At 34.8% G+C, this 16,800-nt stretch overlaps 1 protein-coding gene across 8 annotated transcripts; it reads left to right on the forward strand.

Annotated features, from left to right (window-relative positions):
- The first annotated feature begins 991 nt into the window (after positions 1-991).
- Positions 992-9,466, forward strand: LOC103702959 (helicase with zinc finger protein). Of its 8 annotated transcripts, none has more exons than XM_008785616.6 (9): positions 992-1,240; positions 3,863-4,114; positions 5,121-5,285; positions 5,414-5,519; positions 5,817-5,999; positions 7,363-7,528; positions 8,198-8,520; positions 8,838-8,927; positions 9,128-9,466. In XM_008785616.6, the coding sequence occupies exons 2-9, from the start codon at positions 4,112-4,114 to the stop codon at positions 9,202-9,204; spliced, it is 1,113 nt and encodes a 370-aa protein (XP_008783838.3). In that variant the 5' UTR covers positions 992-1,240; positions 3,863-4,111; the 3' UTR covers positions 9,205-9,466. The 8 variants fall into 8 exon arrangements, with proteins under 8 accessions (XP_008783838.3, XP_088578566.1, XP_088578568.1 ...); XM_088722440.2 differs by having other exon boundaries at positions 1,032-1,240; positions 8,213-8,520; XM_088722442.2 differs by having other exon boundaries at positions 1,032-1,240; positions 7,390-7,528.
- The last annotated feature ends 7,334 nt before the right edge of the window (positions 9,467-16,800 follow it).

The raw sequence follows: 16,800 nt of genomic DNA on the forward strand, positions 1-16,800 counted from the left end.
CACATATCTAAAATGCGAAGAGCTGAGAACCGAGCTGATTCATTTGTTCGTGCGAACTTTCCATTAAGTGGCATCATGATCGCGCAGGATTGTGACGGCATGTGTTGTGCGTCGTATCACAGCCATGGGAAAGTTGGAAACCCAGTCGTGTTGCCGGGAGATTGATTGATTGATTGATTGGTTGATTATTGCGGTTTTTTTTTTTTAATCCTCGAGGACAAATACTATTTCCAAAAAAAACTAAAACAAGTTTGGATTCTCTCCAGCTTCAATTCCATGCATCTCAACAATCTTTTTCGAAATTTGTACAAGTGATATAGTTGGTTTTTATATCAATTAAGGAAGTTTGGGGAGTTATTCAAGAACTTTGGAACTTCAAGCAATTGGGTTTTTGTGTTTCAACTTGGCTGGATAGCATACCTGCTGTATATCTGTGTTTGTGTGTTTGTGCATCAATATGAAAAGAAATTTGTAGTCTTTAAAGTACAAAAATCTGATCCAACCTTTTTTGGCTCTACGTTAACCCACTAGAAGATAATTGGTTTAATTTTTATGTGACTTTAGTATAAATTGGAGCAATTGATTAGCATCCCAACTAGTTGAGAATTTCCACCTTCAAACAGAAATTCTCAATATGTACACAAAAAAACAGAAATTCTCCATCAAGATTTTTTTGCTAATGTTTTTGGGCCACAAATGAACATGATCTCGCCGACGCCAGATTTGGACAAACCGGAGAATGCGATGCTCCGATCCGACCCAGCTCGTCTGGCCTTTCACGCCGAAACCGCGGTTACTATTAATGACCACCACCACCCTTCCAAAAATCTAGCCAACTTCTCCTGTTCCCGAGCCGAGCCGAGCCGAGCCGAGCCGATAAGCCACGACCCGTCATATACTGTCTTGTTTCTACTATTACTATACATACCACTTCCGGCGTTCGCAAAGCCCAAGCCCACCTCCTCGCTGGTTAAAAAAAAAAAAAAAATCTAATCTTACTATAAGATGATAAAATCGTCGCGTGTATAAATGTCAGCGGCCTTGCCGAGGTGAAGGGGCGTTTTTCCTCTCCTCCTCCTCCTCTCTTCTTTCTTCTCCTTTCTCCTTCTCGTCCGTCTCTTTCCGTTCATTCTCCGCGGTTGGAGAGGGAAAGGAAGAGAGGGCTCTGGGTGGAGTTTGGCCCTAAGAAAACCTAGAAAACTTGTCTCTTCTTCTCCGCTCTCTTTCTATTGACTCCATGGTAAGCTTAGATTCGAGAAAATCTTTAGCATGATCGGGAACGGGATTGTCCTTGAGTTTCGCGGTAGGATGCTTATGTTTGCTGATTGTTTTGCACCAACATTTTTGTCCTGTTTTTCCCTTTCTTCCGCTCCTTTTCGTTTGATTTCGTTTTTTTTTTTTTGCCCTTCCCGACGGATGGGGTTGAGGTTAGACGACTTTTTTCATTTTTCTACTAATAATTTCAAGTTCTTTTCTTTTTCTTGATTTAGAGAAGGCCAGAGAGTTGTGGTGGATTCAGAATCTGATTGTTTGGGCCTCACAAGATTGTCTTTACATATGAGAGTGCATCTGAAGTTTCTAAAGTTGGACACGCGTAGTTTGAGATGTAGATGGCTTTTATTTTGATTTTTATAGGCCTCAGTTTGCCGACTTTTAATGCTCTTTTGGGGTTTTGAAGTCTATTGTGTCTATTACAAAAAATTCCCCAGTACTGGAAGTAAGTAGCTTGTGATAGAGGTAGATGAGTAGCTTGCTGAAGTCCTTCAGTCAGTAACACTTTGAGCACTGTTATCAAGATTAGTAATTGATTACCGCAATTTCATCCGTGTGTATACACTAGTAATTTTCAAGGGAGTATGCTACTCTCTGTAGATCTTTAGATGTTTTTAGCCCCACTATTTTTTTCAACATTCTTTATTTAATAGGTTGCCCTGTCCATCTAACCGTCTACATTTTTTTGCTTGTAGATCTGTAATTCCTAAAGATGAAGATTTGTCCATCACAAACCTCAGCGTGTCTCTCATATTTCACTGTGATATTCCTTAGCAAAACTCAACTCTCTTTTCATCCAGCAGGGGTTTTTCAGAGAGAGACCTTGTCTATCCACGAATAAAGAGAAAGAAGAAGAGCAAATTTGAGAATTTTACGTCAAATTAAAAAATTACTCAATAATCTTACTAGGGTGAGGACAGGATGCGTTTTTCATAGGTTGGGATAGTGAAGCATTGAGCTGAGTATAATCCTTTGACTCCTATATCACTACATCAGTATTCAGCATGGTATGCCGTACCATACCGAATCAGATGGTACCGGGCCTACTGTACCAGTTCGGTATTCGTACGGATACCGTTATGCCAAAAAAAAATCCGTACCATACTGTACTGATACTATGCTAGTGTGGCACAGGTACTGGGTCCGGTACTGGTACGGCGAACTTTGGTATTCAGATGTAGATTGTTAAATTTTACGTTTCCAGCATCGTGTTTTTTGAACGAGAGATTTTACCGTAGATGTTTCTGCTTTTTTCTTTTTTGAGTGTGTTTTTGTTCTCATTATCTCCTGTTCATATAACTGCCCACTTGTTCCAGTCTCCTCGATTTTTGTTGTATTAATTATGCTGACAAGTATGCTAGTGAATGAGATATATGCAAATCAATCAAAATCTCAGTGCATGAAGCTTACTGTGATTACAGAGCATGCGAACCTTGGAAATAATGATCTGGGAAGCAGCCATAGGGAGGACTATGAATGATTAACGAGTTTTTTGGTTACAACAGTAGTCTTAGGAAAGTTCCTAGCATCCTGAATATCTAGATGCAGACCCTCTCTGAATCTTGAACCGTGATATCTCCTGAATGTCTTGGTCCTTTTCCATCAAGCATATTTTTGTTAATACCATTTTGTATCATGAGTCATGGCTTGATATAGACTGACTGAACCTGTATAATGTGTTGTTCATGTTGATTTCTAGAGTATTTGTTTCTCTCGTGTCCATAAAATGGGATTCTTTGCATGGCCATACATATAAGATTTATTATGTGTATATACATCTGTATTTTAGGCTATTTAAATAGTGATATTACGTTAAGTGGCGATATGTTTCTTGCAATGCAATAATGTTCAAGAGACAAAACACATTATTTATTGGAACATCTATTATTAATTATACCAAAAGGTAGCATTTTGCATATCTTGAGCTATATAACTAATGAAAATAAGTTGAGTGGAAACATGCTACTTGCAAAATAATAATATTCAAGAAATAAAAATACAAATTTATGGAACATCTGTAATTCGTTATTGCATAAATGTCAACTGGAAAAAGAGCAGCTCAACTAGAAGCATTTCAAAGGGTTCAGTAATTTAGACAGCCTTTTGCCGTTCTGCATGATAAAGAAACATCTCACAGTTATCAATTACATCTTCATTTTGGCTTCTCATTCAGAACTGTCAGTCTAGTCTTCTTTTCTATGCTACTTTTACCTGGTATTGGCATTCTTGATGCATATGAAGATTCTCTGAATATATTCAATTTGATGATTTTCATTTCTTTAGTTTCTTTTTTCCGCATGCGTGAGAGTTAGAGGGTGTGCCTTGGTGCAATGGTAGGTTTATTCCATTGTGATTTAGGCGTCATGGGTTCGAGGCATAGAAACAGCCTCTCCACATGCAGGGTAACGCTGCATTACATCTGACCCTCCATAAGTCTCATAGTGATGGGAGCCTCATGCACTGGCCACACCTATTTGTGAAAGTTTTGTTGAGTGATAAATTTTGGTCTTCACAATTTGGTTTGAACCACCAAAGCACCAGCTTATTTAATTTTTTATACAGGTACTGATTTTTTCCCCTCTTTCTTCAGGAGAAAGTTGCAATAAATATGGAGCATGTAGTACTCTGAAAAATATCCTACAGCATCACAGATTGCTTAGTATCTCCACGTTGGTACATTGGGTGATCCTAGATAAACTAACGTGATGAAATGAAATGAAGGCTTCACAGGTGAGGTGGTTGTGAGGTCTACTGCCTGTGTGAATGTTTCTTGCACTGTATAGTGCAGCAATTGTCACGTCTGTTGCATCATCCATATTTACCAAGCAACCATTTTTCCATGGTGAGTAATTGAACAGGATTTATGTAAATCATCTCTAATTTAAAATCTACTTTTGCAGAAATCTGAGTCCTTAATACTACTCTTTTTAAAATTGCCACAAGTCCAACTTCAGAATGCTCCTTTTCCTGAATCACTTTGATAAACAACTTCCATGCATACATTCATGTTTTAGCACTTAAAATTTTATAGGTTGCACATAATAGTATGCTATGGAGAATCAATCAAACTGGTTAATTCTTGTTTTTGGTAAATCATATCATCCCTCCCTAGCAGTTTTTTAATGACAAGAAAAATGAGCTTACAATGGAGTCTTGTCTCTATCCCTGCCTTCTGCATCAGATCTTTACCTCTAGCCAGGACTAAGTCTGCACAAAAAGTTATCATATTGTTTACTTACAGAAATTCAAGAACTTAATATTTGGAAGAAACTCCTTGACTTCTATAAAACTTTACTCTCTACTCATGAATACAACTGGAACAAGAAAAAAATATCGAGGTATTATATAAACACACCCATTTGTCCGTTGATACTGGTTGAAGAACAACAATTCAAAAGTAACACGGTTTTTTGAGAGGCTGTTGGCTAAGATGTTAATTTGGATGGTGGTCTTTCTCAGCTTAGATCTTCAAATTTATAATCTAGATTTACATTCTTTTGTTTGATTGTCATTGCAATTTGGAGTCCTTAATTATGTGAGATGATTTTGCATTGGAACATGTCTGTTCCTCAGACCTTAATGATGTGAGATGATCAACAGAAACTGGTTGAAGCCACTGGCAGTTCTTATTCTTTGTAAAATATATCTTATACTACAAGAAGAAGTTTGATGTTGTGCTGTAATGAAGTCACTTTTCATATACAAACAGTACTTGTGGTGCATACATGCTAAATTTTGCCAGTAATCAATAACTATTCTTGATACATTATGGCTCCGTTTATTCAGTCTTTTTACTTCTACCATCTACATATTTTGCCCCCTTGATACATGAAAGTCAGTCTCTACAGGATCCTCAGAGCACGGCAGAATTACAGCCATCGTCGCAAGCTTCACACGAAGTGCAAGGTAACCAGCAAAACTCTTCCGCTACAGATGCTCCTGGAGCGGACTCAGGTTCAGCAACCATTGCAAGCAGTGATAACAGAAAGGTTTCTCGTGAAGACATTGAACTTGTAAGATGGCTTACGATAAGTTTCAATTGGTTATATTGTCATATCTGCTAAAGCTAATCCTGAAAAGTTAGCCCATATGAATCTGTATCTTTTTTTTGTATTTATGTGGTTACCTCTCATGGTTCCAGGTCCAAAATTTGATAGAACGCTGTTTGCAATTGTATATGAGCAAAGGGGAAGTGGTTAGGACTCTCTCCAATCGTGCTAGAATAGAACCTGGTTTTACAACACTAGGTAAGTCTTTTATCATGGGAAACTTTTTTTCCTTGTGATGTTTGCCCTGATTGGACAACTATATGCTATCTAAAATTCTTTATTTTAAAGCATTTGAAAGTGTGGTTGCATGTGTATAATAAAATTTTGTGTTTATGAATAATTACCATTGTCTGCTTTTTGGGCATTCATGTCAGATGTGTTCTTGAAGCATGCCGAAACACTTCAAAGAGTTTATTTTATTTATTTATTGGGGGGTATGCAACTTGATAGTACAATATTCATCTTGTTTTGGTCTAATATCCCTTTTCTTTTCAGTATGGCAGAAACTGGAAGAAGAAAACTCTGAGTTTTTCAGAGCTTACTATATAAGGCTTAAACTGAAAAAACAAATCATCTTGTTCAATCATTTATTGGAGAACCAGTACCATCTGATGAAATACCCTGTGCCACCTAAGGTTCCACTGGCTCCAATGCAAAATGGGATGCACCCTATGCCTGGTAATTTCTCTTATTTTTTTGAGCATGACTGTTTCTCTTAATTATAGAGGTTGCTATGAAATTTTGAAAGCTAGAAGTGATCAGTGGAGTATCTTCCATTTTTGGTAATTTTATCAGGCTTAGAATTTGTTGATAATAAGATACTATTTTATTACAAATCAAGTAATCATGATCTGTATATGTCACAACCCAGGACCTCACCCAAAAAGTCTAGCCGGAAAGTATTATTTGGATTTTTGATCATATATAAATACCCAAAATTTACCCAGCGAATTAGCAATATGGAACTAAACACACGCCCGCACGAGTCTTCACATACTCTCTCCATTTAAGCCCTGACATCCTCGTCGAGCTAAGAGTTCAAATCCATTCAAATTTAATTATAAGCACCACGATCGGCTCGTGGTCAGTGCCAATGGATCCGTGCTGCAGTGTCCCCCAATCCACATAGGTTATGAGCTGGGTCCGCTTTGATACCATTTGTAATAACCTAGGACCGCACCCAAAATGGCCGGCCGAAAAGTATTATTTGAGTTTCTTGATCCTATATAAGTACCCAAGATCTATCCAGTGAATAACCGAAGTGGGACTAAACTCATGCCTGCACGGGTCCTCACATACTTCCTCCGTTTAAGCTTCAACGTCCTCGTCACAACTCTGATACCATTTGTCACAACTCAGGACCTCACCCAAAAAGACTAGCCGGAAGATATTATTTGGGTTTACCCAAAATTTACCCATCGAATAACCGATGTAGGACTAAACACACGCCCACGCAGGTCCTCACAGTATAATATCTGCTATTTCTCTTTTATTTGCATCAACTCTGTAAATTTTACATTTGTATAATAATAACAAGAGCTCAATCATCTATCAATATGAATATTCTTGATTTTTTTTTGGGATTTTTTGCTTATATGCCCCTACAAAATATCTTATTGCATATATAACCTTTGAAATCACCACACACGTGTGCTTCCACATACAGGCACACATTGATATTCCTATTACTATGGCAACTTGATTGCATATAGTCGCCTACAAAATGTATTCATATTCCTGTTACTGTAGCTACTCGATTATTTTTCTATCAGCTTGGAGAACATTGTAACATGAATTGTTCTTTTTAAATTTCACAAAACTATGTTAAAATTCATGAAAATGTTTGCCCATGGGATAAAGGGTCACCAGTGTTACTTAAAAAGTATTTTAACTATCCAATTTATCTTTTCCACTTATCTTTAAAAGCACTCGTAAATTTATTGTTTATGCATCTATGCTATTTTCAGCAATTGTCCCAACATAAAAATATGTTTGCCCACTGTTACCATTCTTATTCAATGTCAACCTATTCGCAGTGCAGTTAATAATTTACCAATTGGGTACCCAGTCTTTCAGCAACCTCCAATGCCAACTACTGGCCAGCCTCATGTTGATCCTATGGGTTGTGGACCATCGAGCTGTCATGTAGTTAATGGAATTCCTGCTCCAGGCAGTTTTCATCCCATCCGTATGAATTCTGGCAATGAGTAAGTGCATTTTCTCATTTTCTTATGATTAAATAGAATGTGGCTCACAGACCAGACTTATTTTTATTATGATACTGTGATGGAATTTTCTAGACCTCTTTATAATTGGGGAACAACCTTTGTTGTTGTAAAGGTTCAGATCAAAACCCTTTCCTGAAGAACAAAAATATATCAATCATCCATTTACACCTTAAGCTTTCAAAAAGCTAGAAGAGGGAAGCCGGTCCTTGACCTTTTCTCTTCAAGTATGTAGCTTAGCTTATAAAGAAATATATGTATCTTTCATTGGTATATGTCTATACTTCCCACGACAAAAGAACTCTACTGAAAAAAATGATTATTTTACAAAGCTTCTGGTCTTTTTAAAGTGGCTCATAATGGGCTAGATCCATTTGATTAACATCCTTGCCCGGTCATCAGCTGGTCTGTTATAGGTTTTTTATTCTATACACACAACATCTATATTAGTAGATTTAGGGTCTCATTTTCTTCCCTAGATCATAGGGCCTTCTGATGGCTCTTATAATTTCGTAAGTGGTATTTAAATTTAATGTCATCTTTGCAATTTTATTTATACTCAAGTTTAATCATAGACTTGTATTTGATTTCAATATATCTTTTGCATAGGGTGACATTTCTAATAAATTCTTCTTTTGAATTTTTTTGGAGAATTGTGATGGACAGTGGTGCACCTGAAGCAGCTCCTGCTGCTCCTCCATGTAGTGCTATGTCATCCATGTCAGAGATGGCTGTGAGTCCTGCATCAGTGGCATCGGGCAATCATTTTCCTTTCACTCCATCCGAGTTATCAGGGATGGGTATGGATGTATCTGCACTTGATCCGAACTTCACATCTGATGTAGCGAACACAGGAGGGTTGCAACTAGGACCAGATGGTGGGGTTGGATCCTCCAGGGATTCCCACAGATCATTAGGACAATTTTGGAATTTCAGTCTGACAGATCTGACTGCAGATTTCGCAAATTTGGGAGGTACATTTGCTGCTTTCATAATATATTACTGATTAACTTTAATCAATTCAAGGTAGCATAAAATTTAAAAGGCAGAATGGGTGTAGGAATTCATTTAACTGGGTGTTGGGATCAACTCTGTATAAAAGGGAAAACTTTATAAGAGACAAGGTACCAGTACGAGGTTCGATGCCGAGATTGTGTATCTTGAGTTGGAGGCTAATGCAAACTTTATAAGAGACATTCTGGTTCTAATAATATGATTTTCTTGCTAATTGTTATTTAAACCTTTTTTATTTTCCTGCTGCTATTAATATCTAAGTCATGATCCATGGCAGATCTTGGGGCCCTGGGAAACTACACTGGCTCTCCATTCCTACCATCAGACTCTGACATCCTGCTTGACTCTCCAGAACAGGAAGATATAGGTAAGCTGAACCTATCATTTCTTTTTGATTTCATCTTTTCATGCAATTAGCAGATCTGTCTCGTGCCAATCTTCTAATTTCATAGGGTGACAGGTGTGGTTTCGAAAAAAGATCTTAGGGAGGATATTTCATGTTCTCAGGAAGTTTCATCCAAGATAAAGGAAACACTGATGCTATCTATGTTGATCTTTTCTTTTCAGTTGAGGAATACTTTGCTGATGCCATCACGGGGCCCTGCTCTCAGTCAGATGAAGAGAATCATAGGGAACAGAATTGATGCCACCATTTTGCCGACTTCACTTTCTAGGATAGACTGATTACAAGTAGGAGGCTGGCATCTCTAAATATTGAGATGTTAAAGTTGAATGGATATTCAGTGTGCCTTAGTGACTCGTATTATCCTATCTAGGTCAATAGCTGACAGCTCCCACTGGTCTCCATCAAGTGTTGTAGAATTTTGCAGTGGATATTCTAAATAACTGGAGAATATCCAGTGGTTCACTATTGCTGCAACAATAAATAATCACCTTCTGAGCCAATATTCTATTGGCATGATTGATAGTTGGTTCTCTTGCATGCTATTACTGTATATCGTAACAGGACATCGTTACGATCTAACTGCGTCGCATGATGAATTCCTATGAGCTCTTTGCACTATGGTTCAACTCAACCTTGCCCAGTATTCTGTGTTTCCCTTTATGATCTGATCATCTGAAAATTATTAGTTGAACTAGAGAACAATCATACAAACATATGTTACCCTATTGAAGGGTATAGCATCTCCAACATTTATTTCTTTGTCAGATCTGTATCGTTGATTCATGAATAGTCATGTTAATGTGCTGGCGGCCTTTTGGCCAGAATTCAAACAGTTTTGAGCTGGCCTTGTCCTGGTTTGTTGGAAAATGTTGGTCCATTATGATCCCCTTCTACCACCATGGTTGTTCCCGGTTGCACTCTCCCAAGTTTCTTTCATGTTCTTGCACAGCTCCAAAGGACACGGACTGTGAGTTATAGCTGATGGATTTTTCAGTTCATTGATCAACTATCAAGGTAAAAACCAGCAACCAATGCAGGCAGCTTCGTTCCGAACGTTCTTCATAAAATGAGAATAGTCCTTACCGGCGAGAGCCATGACAGATTAGGGCAATAGCAACATTTTGGTTAAAATTCCTCTAGGAGCTTTTTTTTTTGTGTGCGCGCGCTTAGGCGGGCGTATCACAGTACACGAGTATGGAGATACCCAATAAAGTCAGAAAATAATATATCACGAAGAGTCCTGGGCAGCTCTCCCTCCTGCATCCACAAAATGCAGCCCGAGTGAGTAGTGACTGATCATGTAAGAGGCTATCCAATTCGCGGCCTCATTAGCCTTCTTATAAACATGCCTGGCTAGGAAGGCGTCCCCATCTCTGCCCATGGCCCAAATGTCTTGGAATAGGTGATGGTCCCACCCCGACACCGTTGGACCCTCTTGGATCCATCCTATAATAGTGGTCGAGTCGCCTTCCATAATAATGGAGCGAGCCTGCAGCACTTGCCGCGCATATCAAAAGTCTTTCCATTCAGCCCTCAGCTCGACACTAGGGACCGAGGTTTCCGCTAGCTGGCAGCCACCAGCCGCCGCTACACGAGAGCTCGGTCCAGGAGCTTTTTGTTTGCTTGCAAGTTTCAGGCTATAGCTGTAGTTGATTGAAATTGAATTGCAGGCTTCAAAAAGAAGTTTCTGGACGAAGTGCCAACTAGAAGATTTTGCAGGTTACAGTTGTAGTTAGCTTCAATGAATTGTCGGTGCTCAAAACAGGCTTGTAATTGCACCTGTAAACTGCAATTCAACTACAAAAACAGGCTTCAAGTTTGTGATTGAAATTACAGCCAAAATCAGCCACAGTTCCAGTTACAAGATTCCTTGCAACTGAGAGGAGCTCTTTCAGACGACACGCTCGACCAAGCTAGATCATTCCTCTTCTTTCCCATGGCGTTCTTGCAGTAAAAATATAATAGTTATATAGTAATTGTAATACAATAGTAACATAGCAACATTTGTAGTAGCAATAGCAATAGTAGTTGTAATAGTATTACAATAATAATATAGTATAATAACATTATTATCGTGATATTATAATAATAATTAAAATTTTATATTATATACTATATATTGTAGATATATATTATACTCTCAAATTATTTTATATTGATATGATTCTTGTTGTACTAACCTAATGATAATATAATAGGAATGTTATTTTCCTTTATAACTATAAAAATGAATGACAAATATTATACTATAATATAAAATGGAAATAATAAACTTTTCAGATGCAATCTTACCAGCTCAATTACAGGGTCACTATATCCCTTTCCATCTTAAATAACTAAATATAATTGTATTTGTAGTTTTCAATTTATAGACAACTAAAGCAGACCCCTTTCCACAACTACAATTCTAATTGCGAGCAATTAAATTGCAGCCTATAATTGAATTGAAAATAAAACAAATAACTGTTTAAGGAAATGCATCAAATGCATGGAAGGCTACTGTCATTACATCAATTCCTAGATGTCAGCATTCCAATAAAACAGGGAGTCGTATCCCTTGGGTTGAAATTTTCGGACATTTATTTTTTTCCCTTTGATTAAAGGATAGAAAAATAACCAGAATTCATAAATGCTATGCTTGATTCGCAGAAATGAAAAAGAATTAAATAAAAATCAGAATAGAATAGGGATGGAAGGCAAGGAATCAGAAGCACGATTCCCATTCCATTGTTAAACACAAAATGAAGGAATGCATGGAAAATGGATAATAATTCAATTCTAGTATTTAATATAGCTAGTTATATATTAGTATATGATTTATATTATTTATCTACATATATCATCAAATAAAGAGTAGAACTGAATCTTATAATAACAATAATATAATTCTTTGGGAGGCTTCTATTGTACTGTATAACTATACAATGAGCTTTTATCTGACAAGTATTGTAAAATTAATGATTGTTATTTTAAATTTTTAAATTTTATTTTTTAATTTATATTTTTAATTTTTAATTAATTTTATTTTATTTTTGATAACTTCTTTGATTATTGTGACATAGGATTCTGCTGCACTCTTTATTTTCCATTTTTATCAACTTTTTTTATCAAATAACTTTATTTATATTTGAATTTAAAATTTAATATATACTTTTGACTTTAAAATTTAATTATAATTTTCAAGCTTTTTATTTCCATTTTTGTTCTTATTTTATATTTTATTTAAATATAATTATAGTTTATATTATATTGGTATATAAGTACTCTTTTAATATTTTATATTATAATTTTATTATTTGTATTATTTTTAATCTTATCTAATATATTATTATTTTATTTAAAAATATTAAATTAATTTTTATAATTTATGAATATATATTAGACAAGGCTTATTTGCTAGTATATAATACACAAAAATATTCTAAATAATAATATTTAATATTTTCATTATTTTATTAAAAAATGATTTAAAACATTAGTTAAATTATTTATTTTTATTTTATATAATAATTACTAATAACTAACTTATATTATATATATTTTATATTATAAATATTGTTAATTAATTCATTACCAAAACTTTCTTTTATTCCCATGGTGATGGGGATGGCCATTACTATTATCGGGATGGATCACAATTCCCTTATAGATGAGAGGAATCATGATTCCATTTTTTATTATCATACCAAATATGAAAATAGGGCTAAACTGGAAAAATTTTATTTCGTTATGTTTCCATCATATTCAGATGGTGATTGTGATCTAAAGGTCGGCATACTAAAAAAGGTACAGATCAAAATATCAAAGATGCAGGCCGAATGAATAGAGTATAGATCGAGAGAACGAGAGATATTAGTCTAGATCAAAGTCTCAGTGGAGGAGAGTCTAAGGATGGTGGTTGGTCAACAGTTACCACTATCGATACATATGAGGAATGGGATAATTATACCTATCTTACCATTACCTAGAATATGGAGAAATGGAGTATTTACACTTATTTTACTACTACCCATATCACTATCTAGTATATGAGAGTAGTACCACTACTCAGAATGTAGGAGTAGTATAACTACTCAGAATATAGGAGTAGTGGAGGAAAGATAATTACAATACATGATAATAATGGTCCATATGGCGCAAATCAAAAAGCATATGTATCAAAAATTAAGCAATGATATCTATCCCAACAATTAATGGAGCCAGTTTACCTTTAATTTATTCTTGCTTCTATCTTTATATTTATTATTTTCAGTTTCCGAGTAGGACTCTCATTTACTGGTAGGAGCATAGCAATAAAATACTTCAGTTGTAGTCTCGACTATACTCTACTTTCCTTCTGCTAAATGAGCAGTGTGATTGTAGCAAAAGTTTTTGAAAGTTGAGGCACTAAAATCTTTGCTACTCTCTTACTATCTTTCTTTCTTTTATGACTAGAGATGTTGGTGGTAAGCTCCTACATTCGCACATATCAGTTTAAAAAGGGAATGGGTATGTTGTTCGATCTTCCTCAGTGGAGAGAAAGAACACGAACATGTTCCAACAGTTGTCCTAGTCAACTAATGTAATGTAAAATCATATACTTATTGGAATATAAAAAAAATCAGAGTATAGAATAAGCAACGAATAGAGGTGGGTGAGAAAAACTGGTCACGTTGACGAGTGCAAGGACACGATCAAACTTATGGATATTAGCATTAGGAATGGGGAAAATAAGATAATCTAAGATGGAATGGAAAAGACAGGCTAAAAGAAAGGAGTTTTCTTTCCATCATTTTTGGCGACCCAAAAGAAATTCTTTTTGGTACGTTGGTGGCGGCAAGAGATGTTAGATTATTTGATATTATAATTTTGTCAACAGAATTGCATACTGCATGAAAAGATATATCATAGGTAACAAAGGTTTTAAAAGCTTTTCATATTATTTTGGAAGTAGATCCCTTAATAGTCATTAGGTAGCTTTCGAGAACAAAAACTTCAGGCACTAATCTTCATCATATGAGACAAGATTATTTAGAGAACATGAGATTAAAAATGTCTATAGATAAACTAACAATGTAGCGGATTAGATAGTATCATGTGCTGCAAATTATATAGAATCTACTTCCTGGATGGCTACCACCACTTTTGAGTTATTGGATATTTTATTTTTTGGACAGTCACGAATCTATTTATTTTAGATTCTTTAATAAATCTGATTTTATTAAATAGAAAAGAACTAAACCTGCCAGGATAACCGACTGTTTATGGATACCAAATCCGGGGTCTGGTAAGCAATCAGCCCAATACTTTTCCACTCTCGACTGGCGTCAACGGTGTTGGATAGAAATGTTGCGGCAATAAAAAAAAAAGGCATACGACCTTCTGTATTTCTTTCCCAAAGTCATTGCCTCATGCCGTCGTGATAGCTGGTAAATAAAACTGGCAGGAAGTTGCTAGCTAGCATTCAATTGTCAAAAGTATCTCCTGTTAGACTAAAATTTGAGAGATAACATATTGAATGATCCATCAAAGATTAATTAAGTTCATTTGATGCTGATCTTGTAAGTAAATATAAAATATATAAATAAATTTATCTTATTCTATGAATTTGAGTTTTTGAAATAAGTAGTGATTTTAATATGGTATCAAAATAGAGATCCTGAGTAGAAAGAGTATAAAAAAATATAAAATATATAAATAAATCTACTTCATCGGATGAGATTAAGTTTTTGGAATAAGCAGTGATTACAGCAGACCTTGAGGCCTTAACGAAGAGACACCAGTTCAGCTGACGAAGTGCTCTTTTTTTTTTTTTTTTTGTTCCTATAGGACTTATCTATTTTCCCGGTCTCCTAACTTTTGTGAATCCTTTTTCCTGCTTCCCCACTGTTACCGATCCCCCATCTAGCCTCTCGTCCAACCCGCTTCCATCTCCAAACGCTAGCTCTCTCTTCACTTCAAGGAGAGAGAGAGTAGAGAGAGAGAGAGAGAGAGAGAGAGAGAGGGTAGCCTTTGCACTGCATTAGGCAATAATTTTGGGAAAGAAATAAAGGAATGCATAAGTATCGATTCAATTCTAAAATTTAACATAGCTAGTTGCATATTAATATATAATTTAATTTTGTATTATTTATCTAATATTTATAATGATATTAATATATCATTGAATAAAGAGCAGAAATAATCTTATAATAGCAATCATTATAATTGTTCTGGAAGTCTTCTATATGATGAACTTTTATTTAACAACTATTATAAGATTAATGATCATTATCTTACATTTTTATAGTTTATCCTCTTTCTATTTCTTTATTTTTTATTTTTTATTCATATATTTTATTTTTAATTAATTTTTATTTTTATTTTTTATAATTCCTTTAATTATTGCAACATATAATTTTATTATACTCTTTATTTTCCATTTTTATCAATTTACTTTGAATTTTATATAAAATAACTTTATTATATTCGATATTTTAAATTCAATATTTTTCTTTTAGTTTAAAATTAATGGTAAGTTTTATGTTTTTTGTTTTCATTTTTCTTCAATTTTTTTAACTTTTAATTACATAGTTTTATATTTTGTATTACATTTGCCTATAGTTACTCTTTTGTATATTTGTATTTTATAGCTTCTATTATAGTTTAATATTTTATTGTTTTTAATTTCATCTAATATATTATTATTTTATTTGGTATTATTTATGAACTTATATTAGACAATGCTTATTTTCTAGTATACAATACACCAAAAATCTTTTAAATAATAATATTACAATGCATGTTAATTTGATAGTTTCATTATTTCTAATACAATTTTTTATTTATATATATTTAAATTATTTATTTTTATTCTACTAACTAACTCATATAAAATATATTATTATTATTATTTATATTATAAATATTGTTAATTAGTTTATTACCAAAAAAATTCATTCATTCCCATACTGATGGGAACGGCCGCTTCTCTTATCAGGAGTGAATCACCATTCCTTCGTAATTTTAAAGAAATCATGATTCTATTATTTAGTGCCATACCAAATATCAGAATGAGGTCAAAATTAAAATATTTTTATTTTGTTCCAACAATTATTTGAGTCAATTTAACGTAATGTAAAAATCATATACCTATCAAACCACAAAAAAATCCAAAGTACAATGTAAAGAGCGAATAGATGAAGGAGGAGAAAGGGGGCGGGGTAATAACATGTCACATTTTATGATAGCAAGGATACGAGCAAACTTATGGATGCTAGCATTAAGAGTGAAAAAAACAGGATAAAAGGAGATTGGAGGTAAAAAGCGGGCTAAACGAAAAGAGTTTTCTCCCCCTCGTTTTGGTGGTACAAATGTAACTTTTGTGTGTACGAAAGAAATGAGGCACTTTCATCATAGTGGCCTGCAAAATGTTCTGCTATATACTCTCAAATCAAGATGGCTGGGTGCAACACAAGGTCTCTTTTAAGAGGATTTGGGTTGTATCTTTCATGCGAAAGAATCATTCATCTTCTTTCATAACGTCGGCCACTAAATTGAGTCCGACAAAGATCACAAAGCACTCTAAACTTTTTATTGCACAAATTTTAAAGCGGCTATTGCACTGGTAAATTTGTGTGGAGGAAGAGGAAACGTCCTTTTGAAAGATGCAATTAGGTGGGTATCTTGGAAGCAATGCTGCGGCTTGTAAAAAAAAGAACTAAATCGATCAGGATACCACTGAGGTGGTAGCCCAGCGAGAGCATGGCCTTACTTTCAATCAAGTAGTTCTAAGTTAGAAATGTATGGACACTGATTAAATTATGAAGACCAAATGCTTTTTGCTCGGATATGAAACCTGAAAGGGCAATAACCC

This window comes from Phoenix dactylifera, chromosome 5, assembly GCF_051530095.1.
Source record: "Phoenix dactylifera cultivar Ajwa chromosome 5, Ajwa_hap1_PhDact_Kaust_v1.1, whole genome shotgun sequence".
Taxonomy (NCBI): Eukaryota; Viridiplantae; Streptophyta; class Magnoliopsida; order Arecales; family Arecaceae; genus Phoenix; species Phoenix dactylifera.

Coding starts and splice junctions, on each gene's coding strand:
- LOC103702959 (XM_017841797.5), top strand. Junction 5,520..5,816: donor ACCTGGTTTTACAACACTAG/GTAAGTCTTTTA, acceptor TTTTCTTTTCAG/TATGGCAGAAACTGGAAGAA. Junction 6,000..7,362: donor TGGGATGCACCCTATGCCTG/GTAATTTCTCTT, acceptor TTCGCAGTGCAG/TTAATAATTTACCAATTGGG.